At 42.6% G+C, this 23,638-nt stretch overlaps 1 protein-coding gene across 24 annotated transcripts in view; it reads left to right on the top strand.

Annotated features, from left to right (window-relative positions):
- The window catches only part of SNTG2 (syntrophin gamma 2), a 375,050-nt gene that overhangs the window by 339,120 nt on the left and 12,292 nt on the right, over positions 1-23,638 (top strand). For 18 of the 24 annotated variants that reach the window (XR_012422721.1, XR_012422723.1, XR_012422724.1 and 15 more), the window contains 2 exons: positions 303-395; positions 8,312-8,422. Coding sequence is in view for 19 of the 24 variants with exons in the window: in XM_074012496.1 (XP_073868597.1) it covers positions 303-395; positions 8,312-8,422 (204 nt within the window). In the remaining 5 variants the exon portion in view is untranslated. The remainder of the gene's footprint in view (positions 1-302; positions 396-8,311; positions 8,423-23,638) is intronic. The other 6 variants (XR_012422722.1, XR_012422725.1, XM_074012490.1 and 3 more) reach the window with 1 other exon arrangement.

Genomic DNA, 23,638 nt, shown 5'->3' with positions numbered 1-23,638 from the left:
GGAGAATAGAGATTGGCTGGGCTCTGTGCATTTGTTCGGAGTTAGAGCAGTGCCGGCAAACACTCCCCCCTCACAGAGCTGGAAATAGTGGCCTCTCGACGAAAAGCAAGAAAGAACTCCCTGGACGCAGTTGTTCCTGCGGGTATCCCGGGACCCTGCTTCCTCCTGTTTTGTTCCCTGTAACTTTCATGTTAGAGCATTTTATAATTTTTGACCAAAGACGGGTTGATATTGCACCTACATAATTAAAGTTAAACAGCTTTATTAAAGAATGTTTTCTCAAAATTAATACTTTTTTCTAGTCCAGAACATACATGTGCAGCTGGCAAGGAGAGATGCTGTGTTTCACGGTGGATTTCGCGATGGGATTTACCTGTTTTGAGAGTAAGACAAAGGTAAGAGGCCGAGCAGGCATCCATGCCCCCCGTTGCCATGTGCTTGGTTACATTCCATGGACTTTAACACTCAGGCCTGTCTGACAGAAGCCACCACCCCTGCTGGATTGTGTGTTGTGCAGAGGCCATGCTTTCATAGACTGTCTCCTTTTTTTCTGATAGCTCAGGGACCCAGGATTTCCACAAGCCCTGAGTGTGTCTGGCCAGTAGGATTCACAGCAGGGTCAGTTGGGTGGACAGGGAAGTTGAAGATGCCGCTGCTAAGGAGGGACCCACAACACTTGAGTAAATGCTTTGAAAAAAACACTCCTCATTGCCTGCCTTCTACCTGAACATTCGTGGTAACCGTGAACAGCACCTGTGCCTGGGGGAATTTATGGAGGGCGCATGCCAGGAATATACAACTGCTGTTAGGAAGGGAGCGAGACCCATTTCCACCCGCATCTGAGTATTCTCCTAACTACATAAGTGTTAAGGAAATGCTTTGCGAGGACAATCCACTGTTTTGTCATGTAATATTTTTCAAAACCTACTCTCTGTGTTAATTAAGAATGAATGAAATGGAAAGCGTTGGTAGGATAAATATGGTGGTTAAAAATTTTTTTCAACAAATCGAGTTGAAAGACCTAGTTGTCTTTTATTAGCAATCTCAAATCAGGCAGCATCCCCTTTACAAAATAGAGCCCCGTTCGTTTTCTCATCGTCATTTCCTGACTTCTGTGTTCAGGAACCTTTGGGTGCTCTCTGCAGTGAATTGGTCATTGAATCTGTAGGTTAATGAGCACTGGGAACTGCGCCTTCTTTCTGAGAAGCCACCCTCACTGCGTGGCCTCTCCACAAAAAGCAAGACAAAAACCCCTTCCTGGGCTGGGTCTCTCAAACTGGTGGTTTTGCCCCCGAGGGACACTTGGACATGCCTGGAGACATTTTCTATTGTCAGGACTTGGTGGGGGTTTCTGCTGATATCCAGGGCACCTGGAGGGTGGAGCCCAGGGATGCTGCTCAGGGCACAGGGCCCTGCACAGGGCATCTTCAGGGCCTACTGGGCAATAGTGTGGAAGTTGAGAAACCCCGGCTAGGGCCATAGGCTATTTCCTTTACGGAATTCCAGGGCCAGAAAATTTAATGGGGTCATTGTTCCCCTCCAAGGGCACATACCATGTTTGTAAGGACAATAGCACATATTTGCATAAGCGCTGAATAAGAAGAAGGGATTTCACATCTGCCGTCCAGTATCCAGGTCCATAATTCTGTGGACCCTAAAGTCACAGAGTGGGAAGTAGCTTCCCGGTTCCGCTTAGGTGTTTTTCCCACTGTCCCTGGTCTGCCGTATGGACCTGCCGGTTCCAGGCTAAGTGACTTGCTCTGAATATTATTTGGAAGCCAGATCTGTATAACTTCACCGTGCATGTCCTTCTGAGATAAGGGAGGTCATGAAGCAACTATTCAAGCGTAAGGACAAACTCTCCATACAGCTTCTTAAATAGGACACCTGATTTGTAACTTCTACTTCTTGCTCTGTGTTTGAAGTAATGAAGTATTCCAGGTGATCTGAAGGGAGACTCCAAAGTCTGCTTTAGAGCAGGTTTGCATAGCCCCCTCACTGCAGCCCCTGGGGTCCTGTGTGTCTCTCTTCTGGAAGGAGCCTGTGAGCTCCTCCTTTCCAGGAGAGAAACACTGGCCCACCGTCCCCATTGCCTGGGTCAGCATTCACCAGGGGCGTCTATCTGTGCCTGTGTTGCTGTGGGTAATGTACTTACAGGCCCTTCCCAGCCAGCACCTCTCACCCATGCCCGGGGCTCAGCACAGTGTCCAGAGGTCATGAGTCTCCCTGTCGTGATTCTGCCAGAAGGTCTCACCATAGGAAGATCCAACTGAGTCTGCAAAAATGAAAAGAACATCCATCACCACGTTTAGCCAAGCCCTGAGCCTCGTACCTGCAGGGGCTGATTTTCACCTGGAGTGGCCACGGGGCTCTCTGGGTGGGAGCGATGTTTGTGAGTTTCCAGGCCATTGCTCAACGTGTTGACACATTTCCTACCTTCATTTCCCCAGTGAGTTTCCTTTCTTCCTGGGCTGCCCTGTGCCTTTCCTCCTCAAGGGCCTTTCCTGGAGCCTCTTCCATTTCCCTGGTGTGATCAATGATGCCAGGCACAGTCAGGCAGAGCTGGGCTTGGGGCCTCACAGGGCACTTCCTATCGTTTCAGACAGAACTATCTCCAGAGTCAGCCCTAAAATTAATGCAGTCAACTTTTAAAATAGCTGTAATTTGTTTCTTAATGCTGTGCAAAATGCAGTTGTGAGCCCTTTGGTAAAGCAGCAGTGTTTTAAACTCCTGGTAACCAGACCGTCCAACTCAGCTGAGCTCCTATAATCAAAGCCCATTTGTCTACAGCCTTTCGTGCCTCTTTCTGTTTGACAGCGTGGGTATCCCTCACCCAAAATGACCTGGGCAATGCTAGAGTAAGCATGCAGGCGGTCCGGGGGCCTCTTTGCCGCGTGCTGGGCAGGTGGCCTGGCCGGCTCCAGCCCTCCTCCCGCTCACCTTCCAGCGAGGAACTTTTCCCCTCCTCAGCTGTGGGTCTCTTCTGCTCGCTGTCCTCTCCACTCTAGGTCAGCTTTGTGTAAAGATTCAATGACGATGTGTTTTTGTGGTCTGAATCTGAGGCTCAGAGGCCCTGACCTGTTGACCTGTTTTCCTTTGAAGGAGAGCACTTGACCTCACATTTTTCTTGGGATTATTTCTTTATTTCAAGGAGTTCTGGCCTAACACTGGTTTGCTGAGTCCACTCAGACAGCAACTCAACATGAAAATAGTGCATGACAACATAAACAATCGTTCCTTGTAGTTTACTTGGGTTTATTATAGAATTTACAATATTTGAATTAATATTTTTTGAAGGAAAGCTTTCCCACCTTAACTATGAAGGATAAACCAATGAGTTGTAAATTCATAAAATGTTGATAATTTTGCTTTATTTGGCATCTTGTCACTCATGTCAATGTTGGAGGACATTTGTAAGTCTGGCATCAATAGGCTTCCAATTATTTGTATATTGATAAGAGCATCAATATGATGAATGATATGAAACAATTATGAAAATAAATATCATTGAATATGAAATGCTTCTAAATAATTATTTAAAATGTTTTCTCCAGTGCCCATGTGCCCTCTGTATTAGTTATTAGAAAAAAAATCAACTAGATTATGTGGCTACAAATATTTTGTTTGGGAGTTACCATGCTTATATTCACAAGACAATTAGCACTTTTACGCCACACTATACTGTTAACTCAGGACATTTGTGTATTTTTTCTGGGTCAAAACTAGACCATGACATGGCAGCAATGCCTATTCACCAAACTCTTGCAAGGAAAGAGGTTCTGGACTTGGGAGGCCAACCCAAGTCATCTGCTGGGACATCCTGGTTCGAAGCCTGTGTATAGTCAAATTTCTTGATTGCCCACCTCTGCTTGCCAGAGAAAGACAAGCAATTATTTCCAAGCCTGAATCCATTAACCATCAACTATCTATTTTCAACGTTGAGAAAAGAGTTAAGCAGGAAAACAAAAAATGTGTTTGACCATGAAAATATTTTCTGCACTTACAAAATAAATGAGAAGACCATTATCTAATCTATATGGCCTAAATCTCTAGATGGAAAGTATTTTTTTTAATTAAAGAGGATAAACTAGAACACCCTCCTAGCTGCTAGAGATGGAGGGCGTCCCTGCCCCGTGCAGGCAGGTCACCTGCCCTGTCCAAGCGCACTCCAGGCCAGTGGGGCCTCTGGGTGACGTCCACATCCTCTTGCTCTCTGGATTAGCACTGACTTCCCTCCTGTTCCATGTAACTAATCAGAAGTGGGAGAGAATATCAACAAGAATAGAACCCGCAGTGGTGTGAGAGAAGCGGAGACTGACCCCGGGTGCGCACCAGGCACCAACCTGGCAACAACCTGGGTCCGGGAGGGGTCCTGCCTGAGCCCTCAGCCTCCACAGGGCTCAGGATGGGGCCCAGTTGCACATGTAGGACTGAGAGCTGCTAGAGAGGTAGAACCATCACAGGATTTACTTGCTCTTGGGGGCACAATGAAAAGCTATACTTGTCTCTAAATGGCAACTTCTATTCTAACTGTACCACCAGGTCACTCCCCACACCGCAGCAAATTATGATTCTGTATTCAGGGTGATCAGTGCAGACCCTCACAAGAGTGTCCTGGGGCTGCCCTGGCCCCCATGGGGCCTGGTCCTTAGTTAGGAACAGGATACCTGTGGGGCTGAGTTAAGGTTGATGGAGAGGAACAAAAAGATCTGTTTTTAAAAGCTGAAAAGGAATTGTTTGTTGTGGGAGACAAAGTGCAGACTTGGCTTTGGCCTGATGAGGAGGAGCAGCAAGTGTCTCTACAACTCTCTGGAAAACACCAAGAAATGAATCAAGTTTGAACTGAGAGTATCTCAAAGTCCCTGGTGTCATGGAGTTGCCTGGTACTATCCATGGCACCTCCACCATGAAGGATTCAAGGATTACCTTCCATTGTCGGTGTGTTAACAATCGGACTGCATTACAGGGGAAGTTTTACCTTCCACTGTCAGTTATGTTAACAATCAGACCATGTTACAAAGGAAGTGAGATGTGATTATCATCTTTAACAACCTGAAACCATCACAGTAATATGTAAACATTAGCATGTTTCATGTAACGTGCACTCAACTGCAAAGCTGCTCTTTAATTACTAAAACTACGGAAAAATATTTTCTGTCTTCCAAGAGGGAGAACTAGAAATCTGGCTTCCCTCAAGCTTTTATCTGTGCCACGGGAGGATGGGTCCACCCGAGTTTATCCCCCAGGCTGTGGAACAAATAAAAATGGCTCTGTTGTGACTGGCTGCCAACAGCGTCTCTGGAGCTGTGAGTGGAGCACATGCCACATTCCGATCTAGAAGGTCCGATCGCGCTTTGGAGAAGGGCTTAGAGTTGTGAAATTAAACTGTTACCCAGACCACTTTTAAATAAAGTGTGCAGAAATGCCATCCATAATGGAAAAACGAGTTCCATTTTTACAGAAACATTGCTATTATGAGATGCATAAGAGAAAAGCTGTGAAAGAGTTAAAAGAGGCCACCGGGGTGATTTGGAAGGGATGATTACGAGAGGAGCCACCACGTCCCCACCACACGCTCTGAGAAGGGCAGAAAGAGAGCCACACCTGCACCCACAGAGCCCCGACTTGTGCCTGGACCACGTTGCAGCCTGTCCCAAACCAGAGAAGCTGACGAGATCCTTGTCCTCCATTACCCCAACAAGAGCTAGATGGTAAAATTGGGACACAATTTTAAGCATATATACTGGATGTGTATGCCTCGTGAGGAAACGTTATTCTCAAATCTGCCAGTGTTGAGTACAGTTACGGTGCAATATCAATGGACCAAAAAGACAATAATCATATACCTAAGTCACTTCACTGTGAGGACCATTTCGAAGCCTTTAAACAATAAACAGGACTTTTATATAGATATTTTTGCACTTTTTGTATATAATGTTTTAATAGCAGTTTATGATACCATGCAAAATATTAATTTAGGTTATTTCCAAGACCCTATCCTAATAGGGGTAGACCACTACTGAGCTTTCTTTCTTCAAAATCAAATTTGAGCCAAAGCCTCTTACTGCTGCTCACTGAGTCGTTTGAGTATTGCTTATTTTGTGAGAAATTAGGCAAAACCTCAATAGCCAAGACTGCCCGGCTTTTCCTGATGGATGAGCACATACCTATGATCAGGTCCCTCCTACAAATGATGGATAATAGGTTCTTTTAAAGGCAGATGAGACTTACCTCAATGTAAGAGGCTGAAGTCACAGCCTTCACTTAACAGCTTGCAGAGAGGTGGAATGGGTGTGGAGTGTGGGAAGAGGCTCTCCGGAGGCAGGTGCAGTGGGTGGAGCAGGGCAGGAGTGGCTCGGGCAGCTCGCTCACTGGGACAGGTCCTCCAGGCCGGCTGTGGCTGCCATCTGCTTCCGGGGCTTGCGTCAGTGCCCCGTTGCTCACATCACACTCTCTTCTGCTCACGACAAGAATGGATACACATGTTTCACTTCTGGAATTGATGACCATAGGGTATTAGTCCATTCTCATACTGCTAAGAAGAAATACCCAAGACTGGGTAATTTATAAAGAAAAAGAGGTTTAATGGACTCACAGTTCCACATGGCTGGGGAGATCTCACAATCACGGCAGAAAGCAAAGGAAGAGCAAAGGCATGTCTTACATGGCGGCAGGCAAGGGAGATTGTGCAGGGGAACTGCCCTTTATAAAACCATCAGATCATGTGAGACTTAGTCACTGTCACAAGAACAGCATGGGAAAGATCTGCCCCCGTGATTCAGTTACGTCCCACTGTGTCCCTCCCACGACACGTGAGAATTATGGGAGCTAAAATTCAAGATGAGATTTGGGTGGGGACACAGGCAAACCATATCACATGGGAAGCAGTGACTGAGGCATGACTTTGGAATATTCTGTTTCTGCACAGTGTCTGGCAATTCCAATTCTAAAAGGATCCTGATGCTCAAGTCTGTCCAGGTGGATATGGGCTCAGTTTCCTCACTGTGAACATGGAAGAGACAGAGAAACTGTTCCCTAAGATCTTATGAAGTTCTAATTTTCCCAAAACCTACGGGAAACGTGTGCTTTGACACTTTGGCATAAAATGCGGAGATTCTATTTAGCTCCTTGATTTAATATAAAAGAAAAGATGTGGCCAAGAATCTTGAGGTTAGCATGTGGGCAGGAAATAAACCCGTCAATGGTCAGATGGGATAAAAGTGTTCTTGAAAGTTTTTCCCTGTTTTCTGCAGCCCCTTTCCCTCTCCTGACACTTAGAGGAAAATATGTTCTTTGTTTAAAAATAAAAGCTTTTAATGGAAATTCGACCTATGGCTTGCTAAAAAAAAATTACTGTTCCCTGGTGGAATTTTTCTGGGAAGATAAAGATTTATTATAATGAAGTATGTATAATTAAAAACTACCTTTTATAGAAGACATCCATTAAGTCTTTCTTTGCTGCAGCCTTTTTTATTTATGGGAGTAAGAGTGTGTAGAGTACATTTCATCTTTAAAGTACCTTAGCAAACATTGAGTAATTTTTGCAGTAGTATTAAAAGGCAATATTTTTAATTTTTAATTTTACATTTCTCAAATTGGTTCATGAAAAACTAAGGTTTAGTGGTTCACATATAGCCATAGATGGGGTGGTATCAGTCAGGATTAAAGGTTTTCATTTTTTCTGCACTCTTGACTATGTCTTATATAATATAGGAAGAACTGGAACTTTTAGTGAATTTTTCTGAAGTTCTCCAAGCAGAAAAAGGAGCAATGCTCATAAGATGTTTTAAGGCTGTGTACAGGAAAACGCAAGGGAAGTCCAGAGGGGGCCACTGCGGGCGACAAGGGACTGAGGACGGTGGATGCTGATGCATCCTCAAGACATGCGGAGCAGCTACTGGAGGCTGGACCGTGGGGCAGGAGAGCTGGGTGGGCTGGAGGCTGGACCGTGGGGCAGGAGAGCTGGGTGGGCTGGAGGCTGGACCGTGGGGCAGGAGAGCTGGGTGGGCTGGAGGCTGGACCGTGGGGCAGGAGAGCTGGGTGGGCTGGAGGCTGGACCGTGGGGCAGGAGAGCTGGGTGGGCTGGAGGCTGGACCGTGGGGCAGGAGAGCTGGGTGGGCTGGAGGAAGCCAGTTTGCAAAGATTGAAGAGTGAGAAAGTAGAGACTGACAAATCATTACATGCTAAATATCGATTTAAACATTATGTGAATGTCTGTTGATGTAACAAGGCTGTTTAATGTAGTAAGAGATGCTAATTAAATAAATGAACTCTTGTTTATAAATCACTAATTAATTTTATTCCTTTACAGAATGTGCTCTGGAGATTTAAATTCTCTCAGCTTAAGGGATCTTCAGATGATGGGAAAACTCGAGTAAAGCTGCTGTTTCAGAATCTGGACACCAAACAGATTGAGACGAAGGTATGGGGTATGGGTTATTCTGCCACCCACCCACACATAAAGTACAGCTCAGATGGTCCGCTGGTAAAAGCCTCCATCCTTCCCATGCACACATACATAAACCAATAGGTCCCGAAGCACGAGTCCTTCTTAAAAATTAGACAATAGATACATCGAAAGAGCCTGTCCAGGTCAAATGTCCCTTATCTGAAATGCTTGGGACCAAAAGTGTTTGGGATTTCAGATTTTGGAATGTTTGTGGATTAGGTACTGATTGAGCATCTGAAATCCAAAAATCCAGAATACAAAATGTTCAAATAAACATTTCCTTTGAGCATCATGGCAGCATTCAAGAAGGTTGGGATTCTGGAACATTTAGTGTCAGGCCAGCATTCAAGAAGGTTGGGATTCTGGGGCATTTAGCATCAGGTCAGCACTCAAGGTTGGGATTCTGGGGCATTTCAGTGTTTGGATTTTCAGATTTGGGAGGCTCAAGCTGTACAGGATGTTTCCTATTAGAGAGACGTTTATATCCTAAAATAGTGACTGTTGAAACAAAGTATTTGGTTTGACTAAAATGTACAAGCATCTTAGTAAATATTAGCAGGAAATCAATATTTTAAAATATACCAGAAGTCAAAATTTAAAGGAAGGGTTTTAAAACTGTATTTTGTTTGCACCCTGTATGTGATGAATTGACCATAATATTGAGAACAAACTTCTTTGTTAATTAAAAGACCTTAGACCTTTTAAATTCATTGCCTGGAGGTGACATTGTACTATTGACAGGTGTTGGCTTTTACCATATTTTATGTATAAATGTGTTGCCTACAAGCCAGTTTTTATATAAACTTAGTAAGACAAGATTAAATTTACTAAACTGAAAAATAAATTTTAAAAAATACGAGACTCATGAACACATATTGTGTGGAAACAGATTGTCAATACTTTGCAGACATTTTTTTCTCTGATGGAATTAATCTGAGCAACACGTCACATGTGGCATTTTTATATATGAAAGTTTAGGTCAACTTTGAACCTCTCTTCATTGATCTCAATGAAATGACAATTTATAGCTGTACTTAAAGTACAACGGAAATTGTATGTGATTGTTTGACATTTTTATGTTTTGGAAATTGACAAAAGTAAAACCTGATTGCAGATGGTACAGAGGCTGTGGCTCCTGGGGTGGGGGACAGTGATGAGGCAGCAGCACTCGTGCTGACCGCAGGGCCCTGAGCTGACCTCTCAGCAGGCTGCCCTGAGCCGCATCCCGGGGTCGTCAGCCGCCAGCAAGCTGGGAATGTGGAGAGAGAGGCTTGACATCAATTTCCATCTGGTATTTCACTGGCATGGATGTGAATGGATCAGGGATGAAAATAGAACGTTCTTCCTCTGGTTTGTTTATTTATGCAGCTGTTTGCCTTGGGCCCCCTGGCGGGGGAGGAGCACCATAACCTTTTGCTGCTTTAATCTTGTGGAGCTCTGAGTCTCGTACTGTGAGGGCGCGAGGTCTCCGGTGGCCATGAGGGTTTCATGCCCGCGGTGTCCCTGTGGCTTTCTGAGCCCCTCTCATCCCCGGGGCACAGGCTTCAGGACCTCCAGCAGCTTCCATGGCATCTGAAACACCCTTTTAACAGTGTCTGTTAAGGTTAAATGCATTTGTGTTTTATTTGTTAATGATCAGTCAGCTCTTGATTATCTGTTAATAAAAGGAGCATCAGTATCAGGTCACCTAAGACAGAGGGGCTTGAAATATGTTAGATTCGCGTGGGACAGAGGCTTTGTGACAGGCATGGCTGCCTTGTGCTGCTGTGTTTGGATCCTACGTATTTCCATCGTGGGTGGGTGGAAAGGAGAACGCCCCAGGGAGTTCCAGAGGCCACAGGGATAGATGCCAGATTCGTAGGGCTTGAAGCTTAAATAATTCATGGGAATTTTTTATGGAAAAAAAAAGTAAAACTGCAAATACAGCAACCTAGCTACACTTAGAAATGAGTGTGGGGCACATTAATATGTCCCTACAAACCCAAACTAAAAAACCCTCCACCTCCATTTCCCCACACCGGATCTCAGAGCCACCCAAGGCCCCTCCGTGGCACCCCTGGGGCGAGAGGGAGGAACTTGGGTAGAGAGAGGCAGGGACCTCACAAGAGCAGTGACCCAAAGGCCCTGGGCATGTCGCTCGCGCCCCCCAGCTCCCTGGGCTCTGTGCAGTCGAGGGCCTCACAGCTTACACAGGAAGAAGAGGGGACACAGACGAGGATGACAGCATTTCCCACCTTATCCCACAGAATAGGAAACAGACATGTGGATGACTGCAAAGACTTAGTGCGTGGGTGGCCGTGGGCATTTTCAGAAGTCACCTCCACACACTGAGGTTCTGCAGTTGTCAATATATGAGATATATGGAAAGTTAGAACACGGCGGCTGGGAAATGAAAACTATAGAAGCTAATGCAGGACATAAGGAGTCCACGGGAATGAATTCTGAGTGAGACTCAAAGCTCTTGCAAATCTTGGATGTTAGCAATATGTCGTCTTAAGAAATAGGAACCTTTTATTACCTCATTACATCAATTAACCAGGAGTGTCAGAGAAAACAGTATTCCTAGTAAGTTGATTTTCTAGTAAAATGAGTGGTAACAATGAAACAAGTTTCCTTTTAGTAGTTGTTGAAAATATTTCTGGAATATTCTACCAGGACACTGCCTTAGTAATTAGTGCATGATGAGAACACTTGAGTTTCTCCTGAAATCTGAAGGAGGAGTTGTGGGGCTTGGGGAGCAGAGTGAAATGTTAATTCCTACCATCCATTATTTGCAAAAGTTACATAGAATTGGCTGGGCATGGTGGCTCACGCCTGTAATCTCAGCACTTTGGGAGGCCGAGGCAGGTGAATCACGAGGTCAGGAGACCATCCTGGCTAACACGGTGAAACCCCGTCTCTACTAAAAATACAAAAAAATTAGCCAGGCGTGGTGATGGACACCCGTAGTCCCAGCTACTCGGGAGGCTGAGGCAGGAGAATGGTGTGAACCCAGGAGGCGGAGCTTGCAGTGAGCCGAGATCACACCACTGCACTCCAGCCTGGGTGACAGAATCAGGCTCCATCTCAAAAAAAAAAGTAATAGAAGAAATTTAAAAATCACGTAGAATTCAAGACTGTGGGATGATTTCACAAGGATTCCAATGGCTGGAAATTTGAGGTTGCAGTAGTTTTTAAATAAAATATTTTTCTTCCTCTTTGACTGTTTTTTCCTTTAAAAAAAAGAAGAGTGGAGAGGAAGCAAATGTTATTGAATGAAGAATTTCCATCTTGTGCTGTTTAATTGTGTTATTCATGCAAATTATGTCAGATTATTCAGACATAGCTTGACACGCACTGCACAGGGGAAGCTGCCCTTTCCTAATTCCCACAAAAGAGACCCAGTGAGACCCTGCCATGTTTCTGTGCATATTGCTTGTATTTTGCATATTTCTTTATAAGTCCATTTCTGCCTCTAGGCTGAGCTTCCAAAGGGCAACTTTAATTTAGCTTTTTTATATTCATCATGAGGTTCAGCACATATGTACACTTGATAAATGTTTTAAATGAATAAATTAACGAAGAAGGAGCAAATTAGTATTAAAGAAACTGCCAAATGTACTCACAGGAGTTTCATCAGTTCTAAGGAGAAAACTGTTCCTACTATCATTAAAATGAGATACATTTTAATGACTCCATACAGATACCTACAGAAGTTTCTGATGTTCCCACATATATATCCATGAAGCAGAGGCTGTGCCTTGAAAGCAAGGCACAATTTACTGCAGAATCATGTCTCTGGGAGAAACACTACTGTGTATTTTTCACTCTATAATGATCTGTGAGAGTAAACCCCACTGAAAATTATGCCTCTGCCATCAGTGAGTCAGCTGAGTGTGCCAGCCACAGCCAAGCCCTCCGTGTTTAGGACCACTGAGGGGTTGGCAGACCAGAAGGAATTTGGGGTGTTTCTGAAACTGAGGCCTGGCTGCTGAGTTTTCTCGGCAGGAGCGCCGATTGATGCCCACAGCATTTATCACTGAAAAGACTGAATCGAGGGTGCTGAGAAAACTATTTCAGGAAGCCAGATGGTGCCAGGAGGGAGGGCCAGCCCCAGCAAAATGTCACCCAACAGAGAATTTCCCATCTCCCTGTCTGTAAATCAGGGGCTTCTAAATGTTCTCATGCAGATGGATATCAAAAGGAAGAGCATAAACAATTAATATGATACTCGTGAAGCGCAACGCCCCCTTCCCAAATACAGATCCGAAATTATTTTTTAAAATCTCGTCTCAAGAAAATGAAAACAAAAGCAAAGCCTTCCTTCTTCCTTCTTTCCTCCTTCCTTCCCTCCCTCCCTCACTCCCTCCCTCCTTCCTTCCTTCCTTCTCTCCTTCCTTCCTTCCTTCTCTCCTTCCTTCCTTCCTTCTTTCCCTCCCTTCCTTCTCTTCTCTTTCCATTTCTTAAATAATAACCTTTGATAGAAGGCTGGACAATTTATTCATTCCAGAAAAATGAATTGGCTACTTTTAGGATGTTTGAACACAACATCTTTGTTTTGGTTGTAAGTCTCTCAATGGCTGAGTCCAGAAACACAATATTCAAATGAACACAAAAATATAGTTGAATCAAATCTCTTTTCTAAGCAGTGGCAACAAGCAAGTATATTATCATTCAGTAACTAACGTGTTCAGAATGGTGAATTGAAGTTACAACATTCAGTCACAAAATTCCCCCTGCAGCAGGGCCAAGTCGGAGTGAAGACGGTTCTCCCGAAGCAAACCTGGAGTGTCAGCAGCTAACTCCCCCAAAGCCAGAGACATGGGAATATTTAGGGCCCTCGGAGGGAAAATCCACATGGTTTAACATACGCAAGTCAGTAAACATGGTACATCACATAAAATTAAAAACAAAAACCATATTATCATCTCAATAGATGCAGGTAAAGCATTTGACAAAATATAGCATCTCTTTATGATTAAAACCCTCAACAAAATCAGCATAGAAGGGACATGACTTTAGGTCATAAAAGCCATGTATGACAGACCCACAACCAACATCATACTGCATGGGAAAAAGTTGAAAGCATTTCTCCTGAGAACTGGAAGAAGACAAGGACGCCCACTCTCACCACTTCTATTCACCATAGTGCTGAAGTCCTAGCCAGAGCAATCAGACAAGAAAAAGAAATCAATGACATCCAACATTTTAAAGAGGAGGTCAAACTATTGCTGTTTGCTGATATGATTGTACTTAGAAACTGTAAGGACTCGTTCAAAAAGCTCCTAGATCTGATAAATGAATTATGTAAAGTCTCAGAATACAAAAGCAATGTACACAAATGAGTAGCACTGCTATACACCAATAATTACCAAGCTTAGAATTAAATCAAGAACTCAATCCCTTTTACAACAGCTGCAAAAAATAAATAAAATACTTAAAAATATACCTAACCAAGGAGGTGAAAAATTCCTACAAGGGAAACTACGAAACACTGCTGAAAGAACTCATAGATGACACAAACAAATGGAAACACATCCCATGCTTATGAATGGGTAGGATCAATATTGTGAAAATGACTATACTGCTGAACGCAATCTACAAATTCAGTCCCCGTCAAAATATCATCATTCTTCACAGAACTAGAAAAGACAAACCTAAAATTTATATGGAACCAAAAAGGAGCCCACATAGCCAAAGCAAAACTAAGAAAAAACAAATTTGGAGGTATCATATTACCCAACTTCAAACCATAATAGAAGGCTATAGTCACCAAACCAGCATGGTACTAGTACAAAAACAGACATAGACCAATGGAACAGAATAGAGAACCCAGAAATAAAGCCAAATACTTACAGCCAACTGATCTTGGCAAAGCATACCAAAACATAAATTGGGGAAAGGGCACTCTATTCAATATATGGGGCTGGGATAATTGACAAGCCACATGCAGAAGAATGAAACTGGATCCTCATCTCTCACCTTATACAAAAATCAACTGAGGATGGATCAAAGACTTAAATCTAAGACCTGAAACTATAAAAATTCTGGAAGATAACATCAGAAAAACTCTTCTAGACATTGTCTTAGGCCAATGAGAGTTCATGACGAAGAACCCAAAAGCAAATGTAACAAAAAGCAAAAACAAATAAATGGGACCTAATTAAACTAAAAAGCTTCTGCACAGCAAAAGAAATGATCAGCAGAGTGAACAGACAACCCACAGAAAGGAAGAAAATCTTTGCAATCTATATATTCGATACAGGACTAATATCCAGACTCTGCAAGGAACTCAAACAAACCGGAAAGAAAAAAACAAATAATCTCATCAAAAAGTGGGCAAAGGACATGAATAGGCAGTTCTCAAAAGAAAATATACAAACAGCCAACAAACCTATGAAAAAATGTTCAACATCACTAATTTGCAGGGAAATGCAAATTAAAACCACAACATATAAGCTACCTTACTCCTGCAAGAATGGCCATAATCAAAAAGTTAAAAAAACAATAGATGTTGGTGTGAATGTGGTAAAAAGGGAACACTTTTACACTGCTGGTGGGAAAGTAAACTAGCACAACCACTATGGAAAACAGTGTGGAGATTCCTTGAAGAACTAAAAGTAGGACTGCCATTTGATCCAGCAATCCCACTATTGGATATCTACCCAAAGGAAAAAAAAAAAGTCATATGAAAAAGACACCATGCACACAAATGTTTATAGCAGCACAATTAGCAATTTCAGAGACATGGAACCAACCTAAGTGCCCATCAACCAATGAGTAGATAAAGAAAGCATGGTACATATACTCCATGGAATGTTACTCAACCATAAAAAGGAACAAAATAATGTCTTTTGCAGCAACTTGGATGGAGCTGGAAGCCATTATTCTAAGTGAAGTAACTCAGGAATGGAAAACCAAGTATCATATGTTTTCATTCATAAATGGGAGCTAAGCGATGAGGACGCAAAGGCATACAAATGATACAGTGGACTTTGGGGAATTGGTGGGGGAAGGATGGGAGGGGACTGAGGAATAAAAGACTTCACACCGGGTATAGTGTACACTGCACGGATGACAGGTGCACCAAAATGTCAGAAATCACTACTAAATAACTTAACCATGTAAACAAAAACCCCCATTCCCCAAAAACTATTGAAATAAAAATGAAAATGAATATTCAAAACGTGCATGGACAAAGTACTCAAAGAATACAGAAAAGTGAATTGTTTCTTAAATAGCTATGTTCTTTCTTCCTGATTATAACCCTATCCCAGTAATTCCCTTTTTCATGGAGAGATTCATGTGTTTTGTCTCTCAACTTGGGGCCCAGCCACTGTTGACACTAAAGCGCACTGAGCCTGTGCTCCTTGCGTAGAGGACTCTGAATGTATCCCCGTGCCTGCACTGCATCAGCTGCTGGCTTTCCATGTGACAGATGCTTCATAAATGTTTCCTGCAAGTAACCATGCTTTGAGAAACTTTATCAACATATAAGCTAATTTTTGGGAGACGTGACAGAATGGGTCCTAACGTACTTCCTGGCTCTCTCAGTGTTGAGAGAAGCCCAGCAGAGACCTGAGCCGTCAGCAGCCAACCACGCTGCCTGCTGGTCCAGGAAAGGTGAACCGGGGCTATAGCTTCTGTTTGAGAGGGAAGGACTCATGCTCCTCTCTGACCTTGGCTTTGGGGATTCACAGGTGGGTGAGGAAGTTAGAGCATTAAAACAATGGCCACGTAGGTAAGTAAAGCCAGTCTGGGCCCAGGGAAAACCAAGAAAATTTCTAATCATTTTATTTTCAACCATCAGGGCTTCTAAGATAAATTTATGTTAGACTGGAGTCCTACAGGTGAATTCCGTTTTCCAAGTATCATTACACTAAATCTAGACATGTGCTTCAGCCCGTGTGGGTCTGGATTGAACACCGAGAAACCACATGACGCACACTCAGGTTCTGTCCAATGAGCTTAAATAACTCGCTTGTGATTGGGTTTGACAAAATATAAGATGGATGTTCACACTGGGAGAACTGTCCCTGGTAAACACTCCAGCTTCTAAGATAGAAATGCAGCCTTCAAACCCGTCCGCTGGGTGACCTTAGAGAGAGGCTGGTGTGTTTTACTTTTCTTTCAGGTACATCACAGTCATGGTTTACGTCACCAGATCAGACAAATCATATTCTCATTGCTTTGTTTTCCTATCTTTTTTATTTGGAAGGGACCATCCCCATTAGGGTCTATATTTTGGAAGTCAAAATAATATTAGTCTTGAAATTAAAATGCTATAATATTTCAACTCAAAGGCATTGGTAAAGAGAGAAATCCAAATTATGCCTCTTTTGATGCAGATTTTCAAAGAGAAAAGTACTAGACACAATAATACCTACCAGTTTGGAGGCATCAGTTTCCCATTCTCCCCACTCTCTCTGTGCTTAGTGATGCTGAACATTTGTTTCATAGACTTGTTGGCCATCCGTCTGTCTTCTTTTGAGAAAAGACTGTCCAAGTTTTTTGCCCATTTTAAAATCAGGTTGTTTTCTTGCTTTTGAGTTCTTTGACTTCCTTATATATTTTGGATATTAACTCCTTATCAGATGCATGGCTTGTAAATATTTCCTCCATTCTTTAGGTAGTTACTTCATTTGGTTTATTGTTTTTATTGCTGTGCAGACACTCTTTAGTTCAATGGACTTTAATTTGTCTGTTTGCTTTCATCGCTTGTGCCTTTGGAGTGATATCCAAAACATCATTGCCCAGACCAATGCCAAAAATATTTTGTCCTATGTTTTATCCTAGTAGTTTTATAGTTTTTGGTCTTACATTTAAATCTTTAATCCATTTTGAATTGATTTTTGTATATGGTGTGAGCTAAAGATCTGATTTCATTCTTCTGCATGTGAATATCCAGTTTTCCCCACATCATTTATTGAAGAGACTATCTTTTCCCCATTATGTGTTCTTGCCACCCTTGTAAAGGAGCAATTGATGGTAAAAGCATGGATTTATCTTTGGGGTCTCAATTCTGTTTTTGTCTATATTTCTGTTTTAGCACTAGTACCATGCTGTTTTGGTTGTTACAGCTTTGTAGTATATTTTGAAGCTGGGTAGTGCAATGCCCCTAGCTTTGTTCTATTTGCCCAACAATGCTTTTGCTATTCAAGGTCTTTTGTAGTTCAATATGAATTTTAGAATTTTTTTCTGTTTCAGTCAAACATGTCATTGGAATTTTGATAGGGATTGCAATTGAATCTGTAGATTGCTTTGGCTACTGTTTCTTTTCTATTTTAGGTTGAATAATATTCCATTATATGCATATACCCAATTTTTAATCCTTTCATTCATGGGAAAACAGTTAGGCTGCTTCCATCCTTTGGCTCTTGTGAATATTGCTACTGTGAACACAGGTGTTCAAATATCTGCTTGAGTCCCTGTTTTAAATTATTTGGGTATTGAACAAAAGTAGAATTGCTGGATCATGTGGTAATTCTATTTTTAATTTTTTGAGGAACTCCTGTACTCTTTCCTGTAGCAGCTGCACTGTTTTATTTCCACCAACAAAGGAAATTGGAATGCACAAGGGTTCCAGTTTCTCCACATCCTCAACAACACTTCTGATTTTCCTAGGAGAGTACTGGCTATCCTAATGGATGTTAAATGTTATCTCACTGGGGTTTTATTATCTTCTAATGATTATTGATGTTGAACATCTTTTCATGTGCTTGTTGGACACTTGTATATCTTCTCTAGATAAATATTCAGATTTTTTGCCCATTTTCTAATCAAGTTTTTTTTGTTGTTGTTGTTGCTTGTTTGTAAGAGTTCTTAAATATTCTAGATATTAGCTCCTTATCAAGTGTGTGATTTGCAGATGTCTTCTCTCATTCTGGGAGTTTCTCTTTATTCTTTGTTTACAGTGTCCTTTGATGCACAAAAGTTATTAATATTGGTGCAATCTAATTATCTCTTTTAATTTATCTATGCTTTATTTGATTGCCTTTGCTATTTGTGTCATATCCAAGAAATTATTGCCAAACCCAATGTCATGAAGTGTTTCTCTATGTTTTTGTCTAAACTTTTTAAAGTTTTAGCTCTTATGTTTAGGTCCTTGATTCATTTGGGGTTAATTTTTATATATGGTATAAGGTAAGAGCCTAAATTCATTGTGTTGCAAGTGGATATCTAATTTTCCCAGCACCAGTTAATTTAAAAACTGCCTATTGCCCGTAGCACGGACATTTCCGATTGAGTGGCAGACTTATATGGCACCACATAGGCCAGGTTTTACTTCTGTGCTCTCTGGTGTATTCATTCATCATTCATTATTCATTCATTCATCTGTGTGTCTCTCTTTATACCAGTAACAGTGTTTTGATTACTGTGGCTTTGCCATAAGCTTTAAAATCAGGAACTATGAGACCTCAGACTTTGTTTATTTGTTTTCAAGATTGTTTTGGCTAGTCAGGATCCTTTAAGATTACAGATGCATTTTTCTATTAAAAAATAACTTTGGAATTTGGATGGAGAATGTGTTGAATCTGAGGTTCACTTCTGGTAATATTAACATCTTAATAATATTATGCCTTCCAACCCATAAATATGGGATGCCTTTCCATTTATTGGTGTCTTCATTACTTTCTTTTAACAATTTATTTTAGTTTTCATTCTACAAGACCTTTGCATCCATGGTTAAGTTCATTCCTTAGCATTTTATTTTTTCATCCTATTGTAAATGGGATTGTTTCTATGATTTCTTTTTCAGATTATTCATTATAAGGGGATAGGAGCAAAATTTATTTTCCCCTTCTCCCAACCTCTAGCTCTGGGTAACCTCTATTCTATTGTCTGTCTCTATGAACTTGCTTTTTCTAGGTGTCTCATAGAAGTGCAATCATAGAATAGACGACCTTTTCTGTCTGGCTTCTTTTGCTTAGAGCTTAATGTCTTCAAGGTCCATCCATGTTGGAATAAGTATCAGAACATTCTTTTTTAGAGCTGAGTTATATTCCATTTTATGGATACATCATATTTTATTCAATATTTGTTGATGAGCACTCTGGTTATTTCACCTTTTGGCTATTGTGAATAATGATGCAATGCACATTTACATGCACATATCTGTTCGAGTCCCTTTTTTATTTTTTGGAATACCCATTAGGAGTGAATGTGCTAGGCCATATCATAACTCTGTTTAACTTTCTTAAGGAATTGCTCATCTGTTTTCCACAGCACCTATACTTGTTTACATTCCAACCATCAATGAAGGTTCCAGTTTCTCCACATCCTCACCAATGTTTTTCTTTTCTCCTTTTTCAAATATTACAGCCATTGTAGTAGGTGTGAAGTGGTATCTCATTTTGAGGGTTTTGTTTGTTTGTTTGCATTTCCCCAGTGATTGATGATGTGATGCATCTTACCCTGTGTTAAGGGGTCATCTGTGTGTCTCCTTTGGAGAAACTTAAGTCCTCTGCCCATTTTTAAAGTGGATTATTTGGTTTTTTTGTTGTTGTTGATGTGTAGGAGTTCTTGACATATTATGGATATTAAATTCTTCTAAGATACATGATGTATAAATATTTTCTTCCATTCTATAGTTCATCTTTTCTCACTCTCTTGAAAATGTCCTTCGATGCACAAAAGTTTTTTATTTTGATCAAGTCCACTTTCATCTCTTTTCTCTTTTGCTGTTTGGCAGCAGTGTTTTAAACTCCCTAATGCGTGATACAAGACAGTCACTTACCAGAGTTATCTAACATGTGCTAGTTGGGGCTGGAGCCACCTTGAATTCCCACTTCAGTTCTCACATTGATATAAGGAATGGTTTGTAGCTGTTTTTATATTTTTCCAGACTCCAGGAGGAGGGCTTCCTGCCAGTTTTCCCTCAAGTTGAGTGGAAGGCTTGTCACACCTCATCAGTAAAAAGATTTGCTCATTGTGAGGGCTGGTTATTTCTCTGATGTGTGAATCTTAAGCTGATGAATATCAAGAGGAAAATGTAAACCCTTCTGCCACACCACAGTAGAGGAAGCCGTAACTGCTTAACCCACAGAAACAAACACATTCCACTGCAGCCCAAGAGCTATGCGCTGGCACCTGCATACAGGCTGGAGACAAGATGGTCAGGTGGGGGAAAGGGCAGCACCCCCTGCCCCCATGCTAATGGCCAAATGAGAGTATTGGCTGCTGCATCACTCCCTGATCTGCAGACTAGAAACTGCTTAAGGCTTTGCACCATCCGTACACCGGCCACATCGAACCGGAATCAAGCTGGGATGCAGCACAGGCTGCTTCCGGGAGCTCCCAGAGGGTGGAGGCTCTGGAGGCACAGAAGAGGCACCGAGGCACTCGCCTCCCTCTCCATGGCCTCTGTCAATTTTCTGTGTGTTCCCAAGGTCTTCTTTCTCCTCCCCACAAAAAAAAAAAAAAAAAAAAAAAAAAAAAAAAAAAAAAAAAACCGGAGCTAACAACTAAAGCAAATCCTCACCTCTGTCTAAATTTACTGATTTAGGTAACAAAACCTGCAGACCTCAGAGATTGTGAATTTGGAGAAGTTACTTAAAGAACCGAGATGCCGGTTGTTATTACCCTGGAAGAAGGGGTGGGAAGAGGAGTCTATGCAGACAGAGGGTGGACTTGGCATTTGAATAAATGAGATCATCATGCAACAGCCCGTTTATAATACACCGTTATTTATCCTTTCCAGGATAGAAAGGGCAAACATTTCATACTAATCGAAGGAGAAATTCTTTTGCAAAGTGGGTCATTTTTCTTTTCCAGGTTCTATAGAGCTGGCTCCTGCTAGGAATTAATAAATACCAAATAACAAAATATTGTTGAAATGGCATCTCTTCAAAAAGAGATGATCACCTCTATTCTTTCAACCAAAAAAGATTCTAACATGAAATATCTCTAATGTAAGTGCATATATTCATAAAAGTGATCCAGTACAAAAATAAAATATTTGACATAGTGTGATTTGTCTTTCTAAAATTGAATGGTAAAATAGTGACATTTTATTATTACTTGCATTAATTATAAAAGCATCCTAGTTTTGCTATTACTTCACATTTTTTCCTAAATGGGAAAATAATTTTTCCATCTTTTGTTATTAATAATCCTTGAATTAATTTGGGATGTTTCGCCAATTACAGTTTATTTTCTTCCTAATTTTTTTATAACAAAAGATCCCCATTTTACAGGCAAGACACCTGGCTCAAAGAAAGAAGTTATTAGCCTAAGTTATAGCTGCCATTTTTGATGGTTAAATTGTGCCAAAGTTTACATTCAGTATCTCACTTAATTCTCCCAATACACACAGACTGGGGTTTGCCCCAATTTATAGGTGAGAAAACCAAGTTTTAGAGACATGCCTTTCTGAGACCTTTGGCTGCCACGGGAGGACGGCAGCTGAGCTGGGTTTGCAGGAGTCCGCGTGTCTCTGCTATTGGAGATGCTCACAGGAGTTTCCAGGTGACCGGATTCACCTGTGATCGTCCAGATCTTCCCCCACTTGAACGCTGTGCTTTCTGTGTCCATCAGGAAGCTCAGGACGATCCCTTTGTTCCCCATCAAAAAGGGCCACAGCTGCCACCCTTACAGCAGAGACACACGTTAACGAGAGAGAAGCAGAGAACAGTTATTACACTCACATGTGTTCATGGAGGTCATGGGACATGTGAACTCAGAGGGTCCAGGTGGCTGAGGCCCAAATGCCCTCCTTACAGAGAGGAGTGGAGATGCTCAGGCCCGTGCTCCAGGGAGGGTGCGTAGGAGTGAAGGTTGTCTCGGCTGCAGACCAAGTCTCCCAGGTCACCTCTGGGAGCTGCCCTCAGAAGAGGGGGAAAGTCTGGGCCTGGTGGCCGCCTCCAGTCTCTTCTCTTCTCTGGTGGTGGATCTTTCCCGGCTGTTTAATGAGATCTCTGGAGAGGCGGTCTTAAGACAGTTGCATTCCTTTGAAAGAAGCTTTCTCAGTCAAGTAAGGAGACTCCAGAGAGCTTCTCCCCGCCCTTGGGAGAGAAACAAGACAAGGCTGGAGGGACCTTGATTCCGAGGCAGCTTCTGGGGCCCTCAGCACATCCATGTGCCAGGCTTCAGGGCGCCACCTGCTGAGACCCAACAATGCTCTGTTTTCTAGTTTTTATCTTGTTTTTTGCTTTTTGTTTGTGTTTGTGTTTTTTTGGAGATAGGGTCTTACTCTGTTGCCCAGGCTGGAGTGCAGTGGCACAGTCATAGCTCCCTGCAGGCTCAGACTCCTGGGCTCAGGCCGTCCGCCTGCCTCAGCCTCCCAAAGCACTGGGATTACAGCCGTGCACCACCTCACCCAGCCTGTTTTATTTTAATGAACAACATGCTGTAGCCTGGGACTTAGGTAGTTCAGAGTCTGGAAAAGATATTTTCCTTTAATATTTAAAACCTTCTTGAGGACCTAATCAATGCAAATCAGAGCCTCCCTAGCAAGTCCTCTGTGAAGACCTCGGGGCAGGGAGCTCACTCCTTAGACGAGGCCGGTTTCTTGCTCCCGGCTTGTTGTGAGTTGTGTTATAAATTACATTTGTCTCTTGAGTGTCCTGCATTTCAAACAGCACCTGCTCTCTAGGACAGCAGCAGCTTCCTCTTACTGGGATTGTGAATTTGGGAAGCAGGACGTGCATAGGAAGAGTGGAGTCTCACTCTTCGCCCTGTTCTGGGCACACCTGGCCCAGCAGCCCTGCCGATAGGACCACCCCTCCACCCTGCCCGGCACTGGGACTCCTGAGAGCCGCCCACATCCAAGGATGTCTCTGGAGGCAGGAAGCCCCCGTCCCAGGGAGGGCAGAGGGCAGGCTTGCCCCGACCACAGCTGATTGTGGTCTCAGTCCCCATGTCCAGCTCTGATGTCCAGACTTGCTTGAGCAGGAAGTCCTGTTTGCTCCACACATCTCACCCAGCCTCTCCAGTGCCAAGTTCCAGGGGCAGCCAGGACATGAACCAGAGGGGCAAGCTCCCTGCAATGCGGGCTTCAGCATTCACAACTAGAGGAAGATAAAGAGGATGGCAACAGAAAATCGAATGCTGCCAAAATACTTAAAGGTTTATTCTGAGCCAACAGAGTGACTGTGACCTGGGGACACACAGCCTCCTGAGGTCCCAAGAAGGTGCAGGTGCACCTGAGCAGCCGGGTTGCAATTTGCTTTCATACATTTCAGGGTGACGGAATCTCAGGTGAAATCAGAA

The sequence above is a fragment of the Macaca fascicularis genome, chromosome 13, assembly GCF_037993035.2.
Source record: "Macaca fascicularis isolate 582-1 chromosome 13, T2T-MFA8v1.1".
NCBI lineage: Eukaryota > Metazoa > Chordata > Mammalia > Primates > Cercopithecidae > Macaca > Macaca fascicularis.
The sequence above is the reverse complement of the archived record's forward strand: the minus strand, read 5'-3'. Positions and strand labels throughout refer to the sequence as shown.